The sequence below is a fragment of the Boleophthalmus pectinirostris genome, unplaced genomic scaffold (genome assembly GCF_026225935.1).
Source record: "Boleophthalmus pectinirostris isolate CB_2022bp ecotype Guang Dong unplaced genomic scaffold, ASM2622593v1 HiC_scaffold_2, whole genome shotgun sequence".
NCBI lineage: Eukaryota > Metazoa > Chordata > Actinopteri > Gobiiformes > Gobiidae > Boleophthalmus > Boleophthalmus pectinirostris.
Genome location: NW_026571152.1, coordinates 18,278,714 through 18,291,456, shown reverse-complemented (window position 1 = coordinate 18,291,456; position 12,743 = coordinate 18,278,714). Strand labels below are relative to the sequence as shown.

At 38.5% G+C, this 12,743-nt stretch overlaps 1 protein-coding gene across 1 annotated transcript; it reads left to right on the top strand.

The window, feature by feature from the left end:
• Nucleotides 1-450: 450 nt before the first annotated feature.
• Nucleotides 451-6,648, top strand: LOC110166824 (ubiquitin-conjugating enzyme E2 H-like). The gene is made up of 7 exons (XM_020932133.2): nt 451-730; nt 3,070-3,146; nt 3,239-3,313; nt 3,412-3,451; nt 3,525-3,577; nt 4,329-4,457; nt 4,562-6,648. Exons 1-7 carry the CDS (start codon nt 678-680, stop codon nt 4,684-4,686), a joined length of 552 nt encoding a protein of 183 aa, XP_020787792.1. The 5' UTR covers nt 451-677; the 3' UTR covers nt 4,687-6,648.
• Nucleotides 6,649-12,743: the final 6,095 nt, after the last annotated feature.

Below are 12,743 nucleotides of genomic sequence, written 5' to 3'. Positions count from 1 at the left end.
AGCCTGTAGTTCACCAGAGTATGGCTCACTAAACAATCTAGATTAGCAGGGCATTTGATTTTTGTTGTCTGGGCAGGTCGAATGTGAAATAAAGTGAAAGAAACTGATCTGGTTCTGGTCATCTGATCTGGTTTGAATTCTGATTTCGTTCTGATTTTGTGGTGTTCGTTGAAAGCTCCTGGTGAAGAGGGCAGCTGCTCTCTCTCTCTCTCTCTGTGTGTGTGTGTGTGTGTGTGTGTGTGTGTGTGTGTGTGTGTGTGTGTGTGTGTGTGTGTGTGTGTGTGTGTGTGTGTGTGTGTGTGTGTGTGTGTGTGTGTGTGTGTGTGTAAGTGTGCGTGTGTGTAAGTGTGCGTGTGTGTAAGTGTGTGTGTGTGTAAGTGTGTGTGTGTGTAAGTGTGTGTGTGTGTGTGTGTGTGTGTACATTTGTAGAGGCAGCCCCTCCTCTGCTCTACTCGGGCTGCTGAGCTGGATGTCACAGCAGCACAGTCTTCAGGACAGCCCTAGGTGGAGGTGGTCAGGGGAGCACAAAGTAGGCGATGTTAAAGCTGGGGTTTTGTCCTCGCACAGCGTGGGGAGACAGTTGATACAGTCCGTGCGAACTGTACATTTTGCCAGCTGAAGGATCGAGAGTCAATCCGCCGCAGTATTTTTAGATCACTTCTGAAAGGAATACAAAAATGTCGTCCCCAAGTCCAGGCAAGAGGCGAATGGATACCGACGTGGTGAAACTGTATCCTTCTCAGACCATAAACAAGCTGAAATGCCTAGCAAAATCGACAGTCTTTTGTAATGGTGTTTTGTCAGCTGTTCTGTGCAGTACCAGTATCTTTTCCGACTACTTTTTTCATGAATGTTTTTTTTTTTTAAACTAAAGGCTATTGTAAGATTAACAGATTCTGCGAGAAAGTGTTTGTGTAACCCTGAATACCTAGTTTTTAACACTAGGTGGGTTTGTGTTTAACCTTTGGCTTGTTTGATGATCGCTTTCTGTCGAGTTTCAGGAGGAACCTACATTATCACTGTATTTAAACTAAGTTACGATAGCATGAGTTAGCTCTCTCATTTACACACAACACTTGTTTGTATGGTTGCAGAATTGTCCAACTCGAAATGACGCTATTAAACAGGCTAATAACTGTTAGCTTTGAACATTAGCCTTAGCCTGGCAGAGGTAGTTTGTTAGCTTCTGTGCTCGTTTTTGTGGTTATACAGGACTGACAACACAAAGGCTGCACTGCTCATCGGATGTCTTGAAATATGTCCCGACGTTTTGCTAAATGTGGATTATTTTCAGATTAACATTAACAGGCTAGTTGCTTTAGCACGCTAACGCCAGTAGACAACAAATATAGCTGAGGTAGCTTTAGCACAGGCAGTTTTTTTTTTCTTTTTTAAGAAACAGCAACTATTACATTTAACAGAAACCCTGCCTTAGTGTAAATTTGTATGCTGCGTTTATTCTCATGGGAATTTGTAGTTCTTCTAAAATACAAAGCGTGCAATTTATCCCCCTTGGCAAGCACCTTTTGTTTTTTCGAAGACATTTATCTAACATTAACGACGTTATCTTTTAACACCAACTTTATAATTTACCAAAGATTTATTAGGCCTACAAGGTGAATCTCAATGGATTTTTTTTTTTTTTTTTTGAATACTTGCACATTTTAATGCTTAATGATCCCCTTAAGACTTTTCGAAACCCAACAAATTTACCCCCATATAAAACAACACGTGCAGACTTAACAGTAACCTTTATTCCTATTTAACTTGATTTTCAGGTTTGCTAGTTGAAGTTCAGAAAACGGGGTTTTGTGACAGCGTGAGGTGAATTGTTTTGTTTTTGTCCTGCAGCTAGACGCCGTGCTCCGATTGGCCAGGCTGTTACCATCCGGAACAGGGCGCAGGGCGGAGCTTCGCACACAGCTGATCTGAACAACAAGCGTGCTGTAGGGCCACATGAAGAGATGGGGGCAGGGAGCATTTAGTGCAAGCAGGGACAGGGCCAACCACGCACTCAAGCCGTTCAGAGACAGGCCCAACTACATGTTTACCACCCCAATACCATCACCGTAACTATCGCAACAGTCCCTAATGTTCATACAAACCAGAGGGTATTGTTCTTTTTTCTTAATAGCGATGTAGCAAACACGCTTAGCGTTCAAAGTACATTTATATCCAAGGGCACATCGCAGTGAAAGGGTTTTGTCCAAAGAAAGGTTGCATTACTCTTGAGTGAGCATATGCACTCAATAATAACCCCTGGGGAATGGCATGAAAGAGGGATGTACATTTGTGTGTGAGCTGACTTCTGTAAGAATAATTTGTACTATCCACCAGAGTTTCAAGTTTGGTGATTTAAAAACTTTGTCATAAGTGTATGATGAGAATATTTTGTGTTGAAACACGGACTCAGATACTTGTGTTTTTTTGCGCATGTGTTTTTACCATCTGTCAAAGTGTGACATTCACATAGTGCTGGGATCTGCTATAGCTCTGTCGCTGTCAGAGTTGACTCAATCTTGTGCTTCCTGCTGTCAACACGCTGTGGTTATGACACATCTTCTCCACCCAAGTCATCAGGCCTGCAGCTCTGTTACACCTGCAACCTGTTCAGTGACCAGACATCAGACAGAATCTATGCTATTTCAATAGCCACATTTACTTATTACTCCGTTGCATGCTGTTTTTTGTGATACAGCTTGTCTTGTAGTGCATGGCTAATTAGTTGAGACCAAAGATAAATATTTAACTGTTGACACTTCTAACAGTCTTACCTGATGTCTTTAACATTGATCCACTGTGTCAAGACCTCACTAGCTCAGAGAATACAATGCTTTAGTACAAATCTCATTGTTGGTCAGTAGTTCTAAAAAAAAAATAATGTTTTTACCTCTAGTCTTATAAAGATGTGTTATTCCTTACCAGTTGTTATTACATACGATTATAGTCATTGTGAATTATGGTATTCCTAAGCCTTTTAAACAAATAAAATAACAAAACTCTGTGAATGTGAATTATAATATGATGTTTAGTGTTTATCCAGCCCACTTCTCCTTGACCCCTTTTCAGTATTGAAAGCCAGCATGAGGTCACCATCCTCAGTGGACTCAACGAGTTTGTGGTCAAGTTCCATGGACCAAAAGGAAGTGAGTTACATACATTTGAAATTAAAACATGTAATCTTATCTTAATGATTTGAATCCATGTTGATTTTGTGTATTTTCCTGAATAATTTCAGCCCCATATGAAGGTGGTGTGTGGAAAGTTCGGGTAGACTTGCCAGATAAATATCCTTTCAAATCACCATCCATAGGTATTTTCTTTTTGCTACATAAATATTTTAATGTTGCTTTAATTTAAATATGCTATGATCTTTCCAACTTAAAAGCAAATAATTGTTTGCTATTACAGGATTTATGAACAAAATATTTCACCCAAACATTGATGAAGCGTAAGTATACATTAGTTTCACATTTGCTCTGGGATATTCATCTACTGAATGTTTTTTTATTTTTTATTTACAGATCAGGAACAGTTTGTCTAGATGTTATAAATCAGACATGGACAGCTCTCTACGGTAGGCCACTTTGTTTTGTTCATAATGGAACACAAAGGATATTACTGTTGTGTTGGTGTCATACTGAAGGGGTCTGGGATGTAAACGTAATCCCAATTATGTCATCTTTTTATGTATCGTGTAGAGGGTGAAAATGATTTACAGCGGTACTTTTTGTAGAGTGTCGTTAGATATGCCTAGCTAGTCATGTCCAATGACAAATGATACTTTAAGTTTACACTGTAATGTGTAAACTTCTGTTGTTATGAACAGGCCTAAACTATTATGTTTTACTTTTTATTTGAGGTGTAAAATGAGATAAGGCTAGTTGGTCACAAATATTTTTGAAGGTACTGCTACTGTTAACCTAAACCATTTTCCTAACCTTAAACATAACCCATTTCCTATAACCCTGTTCCTAAACTTTATCATTTTGACTGTCCAAAGCAGTCACTTTAGCTTTAACCGTTTGGAATGTACATTTTTCCTTTATCTTTTGGCATTTATGTCTGAACGGTAGAGACCTCTAGTGGACAGTCTGGGCACTACCTCACTCATAAATGAGGCGGAGTAGGAACTGTTTTTTAGGCTATATATATATATATATATATATATATATATATATATATATATATATATATATATATATATATATATATATATATATATATATATATATATATATATATATATATATATATATATATATATATATTATATATAAAATCTCATATGATATGATCATAACTTGTTCTACACTGATTTTCTTTAGATCTCACCAACATCTTTGACATGTTCCTGCCTCAGCTGTTGGCTTATCCCAACCCCATAGATCCTTTAAACGGAGACGCAGCAGCCTTGTACCTGCACAAGCCGGAGGATTACAAGCACAAAATCAAAGGTAGTAACACAGAGAACTATTATTACAGTACTTAAATATATGCTGTTGAAGTAGTCCATGTGTAAGTCACTGTGTAAGTCACTGTGTGTGTGTGTGTGTTTCAGAATACATCCAGAAGTACGCTACAGAGGAGGCCCTAAAGGAGCAGGAGGAAGAGGGCGGAGACTCTTCGTCTGAGAGCTCCATGTCAGACTTTTCTGAGGATGAGGCTCAGGATATGGAGTTGTAGTGAATGGGGAGAGCCTGTCTCCTTCAACAGACTGGAGCAGATACTCAGTACTATATTCATATTTAAGACTATTTTTACACCAACAGGAGGATAATTTTTATGCCTTCATAAGGATTTGCAGTATGCTATTGCGAAATACTCTTTAGGAACTCATGACCACTCACTCCCTGCCCCTGTTTCCTTTGAGAGCCTGCTTAGATCAGAATGGAGCCATTCATGTCCACCATGTTGTGTGGCTTGGGCCTTGTTCAGGCTTTCATACTGCACCAGCAGTGGGACTGTGCCACTGACACACAACGGACTGTTTACACTCATTTGGATTCACAAGCCACTCTCACTGCCTCCTCTGTTCAACATGTCGACAGGATTTCTTATTCAGTCCTGCAGAGAACTGCAGGATGACAATCTTCTGTTTTCTTCAGTGCTGCCTGCTGTAAAATAACCAAGGAACATTACTGTTATTTCACCACATTTCCCCAAGAATGTTCTGTTGGAAGGCTATATGAATTATCACTTGTGAGGAGACAGCCACAGTGCAGCCTAACCCATGCAATGTTTTAGTTGCTTCTCTGACACCATACCCATGACACCGCAGTGTGATACATGAATGAAATTCAGGGAGAATCATGTTGCTAAGCATCAGTGTTGAAGTCATGCTTTGTTCAGACATTCAACAGCCATCTCCTCTCCTTCCTCTGCGTTAAAATTATCTCATTTAGAGTATCTTTGTATATTGTGGCATGACCCAGAAGTGAAGTTGTGTAGGCACTGTGGACGTGGGGAGGACACCTATGAGCAGGGCTGTGTTGAACCATTATTCTAAACTTTGCCTATTGCCTGTGTTGAACTATATAGGTGTTTAACTAGTAGGGATAGTTAGTTCTTTTTGCAGGTGGTGAGTCAAAATCCATGGTTTAATACTTAATATGATGTTCTAATTGAAAATGTCCTGTAAAGACATTCATCCCTCTTTTGCTTGTGGGATGACTTTGCTAACTGAAACCCTCCAAAGACCCCTGATATGCAAATATGCAGCCATCTTCATCAGTCGGACAGAAGTGCTCTTTGTTTCTATGTTGTAGCAGTTTTGTACATACTGTTAGCGCCTGTTGCTTTCTAAATGGTGGGACCAAACTCTGGACTGTTTTGATAATGTCAGAATCCTACTAACAGTGGCTTTGAATGAGGACCACAGTCTGTTCCTCTCACTACACTGGCATTTGGAATTCATTTTGTTATTTTTTTTATTTCAAGACAATACAACATAGCTCTATATGTTTTTTTAGTTTCCCGATTTTGGTGGATGTGTCCCACACTGAAAAAGTGGAGGTAACAAATAAATGTTTACTGGTCAGTTTGGTCATGTCTGACAATTAGCAGGTTGAAATTTTGTAAGTGCAATGAGCATAAACTCATTGCATTATCAATACTTTAGTGTTATATTATTTCTTTGAGATAGTAAAGAATTTTAGTTTATTATCCTGAAAGTATTGCGTTATGTTTGGATACATAAAACTAATTTCAATATGAAACCCTTTACAATTGTTAATGGTATCTTCCATGATGACTGATTAAAATGTGTCAGTTTTGATTAAAAATATGTCAGCTTTGACATGACTTGAATTAGTTGATCTTGTTCAAAGGATTTTTTTTATTTATTTTTTTATCCCCAAATAGTCAAATATTTTCTGGACAACTGGATGTCCCATTTATCTTTCCTTTAACAAAATTGTATTTTACATAAAAGAATGTGTCTCATCAGTTTGTCTATAACAATCTGGGTTTATCATTGCATATTTTTTATTAATCATTTGATGCCTTTAATTAGTAGGAATGTTTTATCATCTAATCCCCATGTCCCAGATAGAAGACAAGACATCCATGATTTTTATGGCAAAAACATAAATAAATGTGCTTCCCTTGTAACTTTAAGAAGTAAATAAAATATTGTCAATGTTGTGAGTTTTCAGTTTTTAAATCGTGAAATTTGTTTAAATAAATGTATAAATTATTTAGAGATTCTACTGAAAGAAGCCACTGAAACATGTTACCCTCAGTGGATGCACAGCCTTACATGTACTCAACTTGATTGGACTCAGTTGTCCAATAATGTCATTTGTTGACCCATCTATTATTCAAATTACACAGATAGTCTCTGTACTTGAATTTTTAGAATGTAACGCACAATATAAAATATACGACTTCATAAATGTACGACTTCATAAATAAACCCAACTGCATCATTTTATACATCAAAGAGCTGCATTTCTCTTATGTGTCCGCTAGATGGTAGTGTGGCTTCTTTTCCTGCAAAAGAAAAGTGGTCTACTCAAAATTCAAAACTAAATATGTGACTCTTTGGAAATATATTGCAGTATAACAGCTGAAATATATTGATACTTTAGTGTTTTTAAGGAATGAAGCCAATCAACACATTCTGAACACTCTGCACGATTATAAAGTCATGATATAACCAAATTAATCACATGGGTTCCTTTCTGCAACTTTTGCTATGAATGAACGCGTAAAAACAGGCCTGGGAAGGTCACATGATCTTCCGCGCGCTGACACGATGACGCCCTTTAACTGAGAGTATGATCATCTAATAAATTATTCACGTGCGTGTGGTGTGCATCGTCTCTCTGGCTGCCTTCGGGGTTCTAGTTTCACCGGATTAATTTGGCCTTGGTTGGACAGAAAGCAACGGGAGCACATAGACCGCATAATGAAGAATAGATACAAGCAAATAAAATACCTTGTTTTTAGTTGGGTGAGTGGGCATCCTATGTGACACTTTTCTTTTCTTTCTTTTTTTTTTAAATCTTAACTGCATTGGAGATACTAGGAATGCGTCATAGCGCGCTCTTCCAGTAATTAGCTCTTGGAAGCAGTGCGCGCCAGGTGAGGAGTAGTGAAGTTATTTGACGGTAAGTGGAGGAGAGGAGACGCTATAGTGACCGGCTGCGCCTCCTTCATAATGCATACCCCCGGACAATGGGTTCACCGGCAACTTTGGTAACCCCAAACCAGTCTTTCCCACTTGGGCGAACTCCTATCAACTGAAAAATGATGATGCGTCTTTTTCCACCTGCAATCTGTCTAATAGAAGCCGGCAGCAGGTAAATGAGACCACGAAGGATCTGCACAGGACTATAAAGCTAGGGGTTCAAGAGGCTTGGAGTAGTAGCGTTGGGGAAGTTTGTCCCCAGCGGAGACGGACAGAGGAGAATTGCAGCGAGATGCCCTGCCACGCCCGGGATGGGGATGCTAGTAAGTAACACAAACACATTTTACTTTTATCTTAGGTTTGTTATTTGAAGTTGCTCTATCGTGTTATTTGGAGAAGGAATTTTGTGTGTTCATGTGCATGCGTAAAACAAAATTTTTTCTATCTATTTTCCTTCAAAGATGTTTTAAGTGGCCTGTATGCCTACATTATAATTACAAACACTTGTGCAGGTCTATTCTTGGGGGGAATGTAGGCTAAAAATCGTTATTTTATCATATTTTGGCTTTTTCAAACAAAATAAAAACTAGTAATAGAAGTCTATAGGCCTACATATGTAAACGAAAACAATAAGTTGTAATTTGTTGCGAAAACAAGTGTTTTCTTCATGTCTGGACTATTATCGAGTAAGTTTAGGGTTACGTCTTCCCAATCATTGTCCAAGTTACCAAGCCTTTGCGCAGCCGCGTAGTGCATCCTGTGCGTAAAAGCGCAGCGGACACTGTGCTGTGCGCACTGTCCCGGACCGGCCTGGTAAAGTGTGAGGACAAGAGGGGGAGAGAAGGAGGAGGGGTGCCATGGATTACTATTCTGCCAGTGGGTTAAGATGCTTACCAACTAATTACTTGTCCAGTAAAATCCCTGGCTGTACATGCAGACCAAACAAGAGAAGAAATGGCGAAGAGACGCACACCAAGGTAGACAAAATATGCTCGTTTTCATTCATACCATTTATTCGTAGACTACACTAGCGCATTGTTATTTTAGTTCAGTGATTGAACGTGTTTTTAATCCCGCTATTTAAAAGGATGGATCACGTACACGTTTGACATTTTTGTATTACCAGATTTGTAAAAAATGTTTAGTATAGTTCAGGATAGTAACCCAACTTAAGTCATAATTTCTATGATAAAAGCTTAGTATTAGTTTTTTGTTTGTTTTGTTTTGTTTTTGCTTTTTTACCAATACATTAATTGATTGAAAAGTTTGCTTTCCATCATAGTGAAGCAGATTTTTCAATGATTAACTTGATGCTTAACTAATTTAATGTTAAAAACCAAAAGCATGCATTTGTCTGAAGTAGCTTTGGGCTTATTATTGCCAGCCTCTCCGCTTCTTCTCCTGAGCTTTTTACTGTATTGATCTCTCCCGGAAACAGGGAAGATGAGCCCTGCTTTGGGACCCATTTGGAGCATCTCAAAAATCACTTAGCGCATCATTCCCCCACCAGCCAGAATCAATCTATGCACAAGGGCTGCTCCTCCACCAGGGTTAGGACGGGTGGCTACAACCAATCTCCTAAACACTGTCAAAACTTTTGGCCATAGAATGAAAGGACAAGCTGTGCCGAAGATTACACAGTTGGATTTGTTTTTTGGTGACAGGACACAGGGAAATGGACACTGTGGACAATACCCAAGAAAATAGAATTGATATTCTACGTTAAGTACTCTGTAAAAAAAAAAAAAAAAAAAAAAACTGTACAGAATGCTAAGTAAGTTGTAAGTCATTTATTATTATTTTACTGGAATCCCTTCCTGTCTCAACCGACATTTTTTAAAGATAGCTACAGTTGATATGGTTTAAGTGTCTTGCACAGTGCCACAATAACAAAATGCTCTGGGTGACTGAAATTAAACCAAATCTCTCAAATTATAGTATATCTGTAATATGGTGAAATGTTTTAGTTTGTTTGTTTCTTCATACATAAAAAATAATGTATTAAGAAACATATTTTTTGGTTGCTATAAAGTAAAATGATAACTGTATTTTTGCATATCTATTGTATATTATAGTAAATGGCAGTCCAACATTCTCCTCCTGTTCTGTGTATGGCACTGGTAGAATTCACTGTCACGGCACTCTCTCAGTGAATTACCAAAGGGCCATAAACAGAGTAGAGACTGTTCCACAATGCCCAACTGCCCAATATGCCCCAAATATGTCCACATCTCCTCCTCCACCTATCTTAACCCACTGATGTCATCGTCTTTGCCCAGTTTGGCACTAGCACATTTTTGCTTTGTTGTCCTCCACTTTGAGCAATCATGTGTAGTGCCAATATGGGACAGGACTCTCTCTCTGCTTCAGATCTATATCACACTCTGCATTGTATGTTATCTATCTTGGGATTTGAAATGCGATCTATGGTACCGGTCCGTCTCGGATGTGCAGCGGTTGCCATGGAAGCGGGATGCTATAGGTAACGCGATCCGGGTAGTGAACTCTCCATTGGTCTTTGGCAATGGTAGAACTCACTTCGGTGGGCTGAGAGGATCCGGTGGTTCTAGACTTGCCAACAACTGACAGAGAGAACCAACCACAGTGTTAGCATCCAATACAACATTTTCTTAAGGTTAATTTTGGTGAAATTTTTTACTTCAGCGCTGCCAATTCAACCTAGACCATTGCACCTGACAGGAGCTATGGGCAACCGCAGTGCATCTTGGTCAGGAGTACCTAGCTGGAGGATTAGCCTATGATACATGCTTGAAGTTGAAGGGGGAAACTGGACTACCCTGTTGGAACTCGCTACAAATGTGAACATGCTAGTTCCATACAAACGTCCAACCTAGTGAGTGACTGCAAGAAGAACAGCGAGGGGTCCAATATTACAAATCTCCTCCTTTGACTTCTTGCAGTTTCAGAGCACCAATGCATCGCCATTTTGGAGAAACCTGAGATGGAAGAAGAGGATTTGTATCATATTAGATGTTGAAAGGATATGGCCCAAAGGAAACTCCACACTTGGTCGTAAATCTATATCCACTCCATTAGGCTTTAGGTTGACCATCACTCTTCTTGGTCAATAAATCAATCAGGATTTGGTGGTCAACTTGCTGGTTTAGTCGCATTCATGAGCTGTCAGGAAAAGAAGCTGACATGATCAAAAACACATAGGGCAATTGATAGTGTTTTTAAACTGCTAGTATGTGGATACTGGGCCAATGATTTCCACAAAATAATTTATTTTGGGTGTGTGTTTTGGGTTTTGTGGGTTTTGTCACAATTGTCACCTAACAGCCATTTGCACATACAGTATGCATTTTTTATGTTTATTCCAGCTGTTTTTGTGTCCTTTGGCAAGACATTTCACCTACGTGGCTCCTCCCAGTCACAGTATGTATTTGGTTGCAATGGAGAGGTCACCAGTATTAAATATCAATAGCAATGAAATTAAATTGCAATGTCTTATTATGTTGAAAAACTGCAAAACCTATAATAAACAGGCCTACAAAAGTTTGATGACGTATCTATACTGGTAACACTTTATAATAACTACACTTTTAATAGTCTTAAGAAAGTTTGGACTTAATTCATAATGAACAAATAGTTATATAGTAATAGTTAATTAAGAACTATTCAGAAACATTGTTTGTTCATTTTGAATACATTTTATATAATAAAAAAATAGGCCTATCTTTTTCAGAATAGTAAAGGATAAAGTTCATCAGGGCCTTTTGTCCTTTGAATTCTGCAGCATTTACGAAAGAGCTCCAATTCCCATCTCTATTTATATCATGCACTCTTGATAGGATTCCTGTGTCTAATGCGTTCATCATATTTCGGCGTTAACAGCGTGAGAGTGCATTACGGCGCAGTGCAGACAATGCCAGGTTAAGTGCTGCCTCGGACAGCTGGTATCAGTGATTAGGGCCTGTACCAAGAGGGAAGGGCCCAAAGCTCTTTAGGAACAATCCCACACCAGGGAGGAGGAGATACATTCGAATATACTACCACTGTCCAGGACACTTACAGGCCACACACACCATCTGGCTGTCCCATGCTCCACTGACCCCCCCAATACTCACACCCTCCCCCAGCCACTACTAGAGTCAGTGTTACCTAATCTTTAATTGAATGCTTTTGAATGCAAGATTGATTGATTGATTGATTGATTTTGAAAATATTTTTAGTAGAGCTGAATAATTTATCATATACAAATAAAAATGTGAATCTCAATAATTGCATAGTATTAATTATTTAGGCAAAAAGTATGTTAAGTCATATAAATAAATAAATAAAACATATACAATAACACACACACACACACACACACACATATATATATAGTTACATTTAACATTTTTTCTTTTAATTCGTTTGTATATTTTCTTTTTTCTAAATTATTTGCAAGAGGAGTAGAAGCAAAAAACCTTAAAATCAAAATGCACTTAAAAACACACTGAAATCAACTTAAATAAATGCCTTGAAATAAGTCAAATAATTTAGGCCTTATGTAACTAAACAAATCCAATTTATTCAAATCAAAATGTTTGTGTAATTTTAACTAACTTATTTTTTCTGTGTATTCCTACTATTACAGGAGGTTGTGGGTTCAAACACATTTTTCATGTGCTCTCTATGATACGCGTATGATCATTGGTGATTGCTATTTGCGTATGATCATTGGTGATTGCTATTGGCCATATTGAGTCAATCTATACTGTATGTTATTCTTAATCTTCAAAATAAATGTGCCTAATGTCTGAGTGGCTCCATTCTTTTCCACTATCCAGAGGGCACAAAGTTCAACTTGTGTTGTGATTCTCCCTTTGATCACGTGACACACGTGTCCTCTCACGATATGTGCTGTTCACTCCCGTAAGCATCTACTCGGGCTCTGCTGTCTGGATTACAGTAATCTGCCGTATTTTTAGGAGCACACGAGACGGGCAGGATGTGACAATCGAGGAACACGGATAATGACCGTTATATGAGCAAATGAATTTTCCTACAAGTTAATTACAGACACTCAAGCACATGGCACTTTTGAAGCACTTGAGACTCCATAAAAAAGCTATCCAGTGACTCATAAACACGGTAGGAT

Coding starts and splice junctions, on each gene's coding strand:
- LOC110166824 (XM_020932133.2), top strand. CDS start 678: ATGTCGTCCCCAAGTCCAGGCAAGAGGCGAATGGATACCGACGTGGTG. Junction 3,314..3,411: donor TTTCAAATCACCATCCATAG/GTATTTTCTTTT, acceptor TTGCTATTACAG/GATTTATGAACAAAATATTT. Junction 3,578..4,328: donor GACATGGACAGCTCTCTACG/GTAGGCCACTTT, acceptor GATTTTCTTTAG/ATCTCACCAACATCTTTGAC.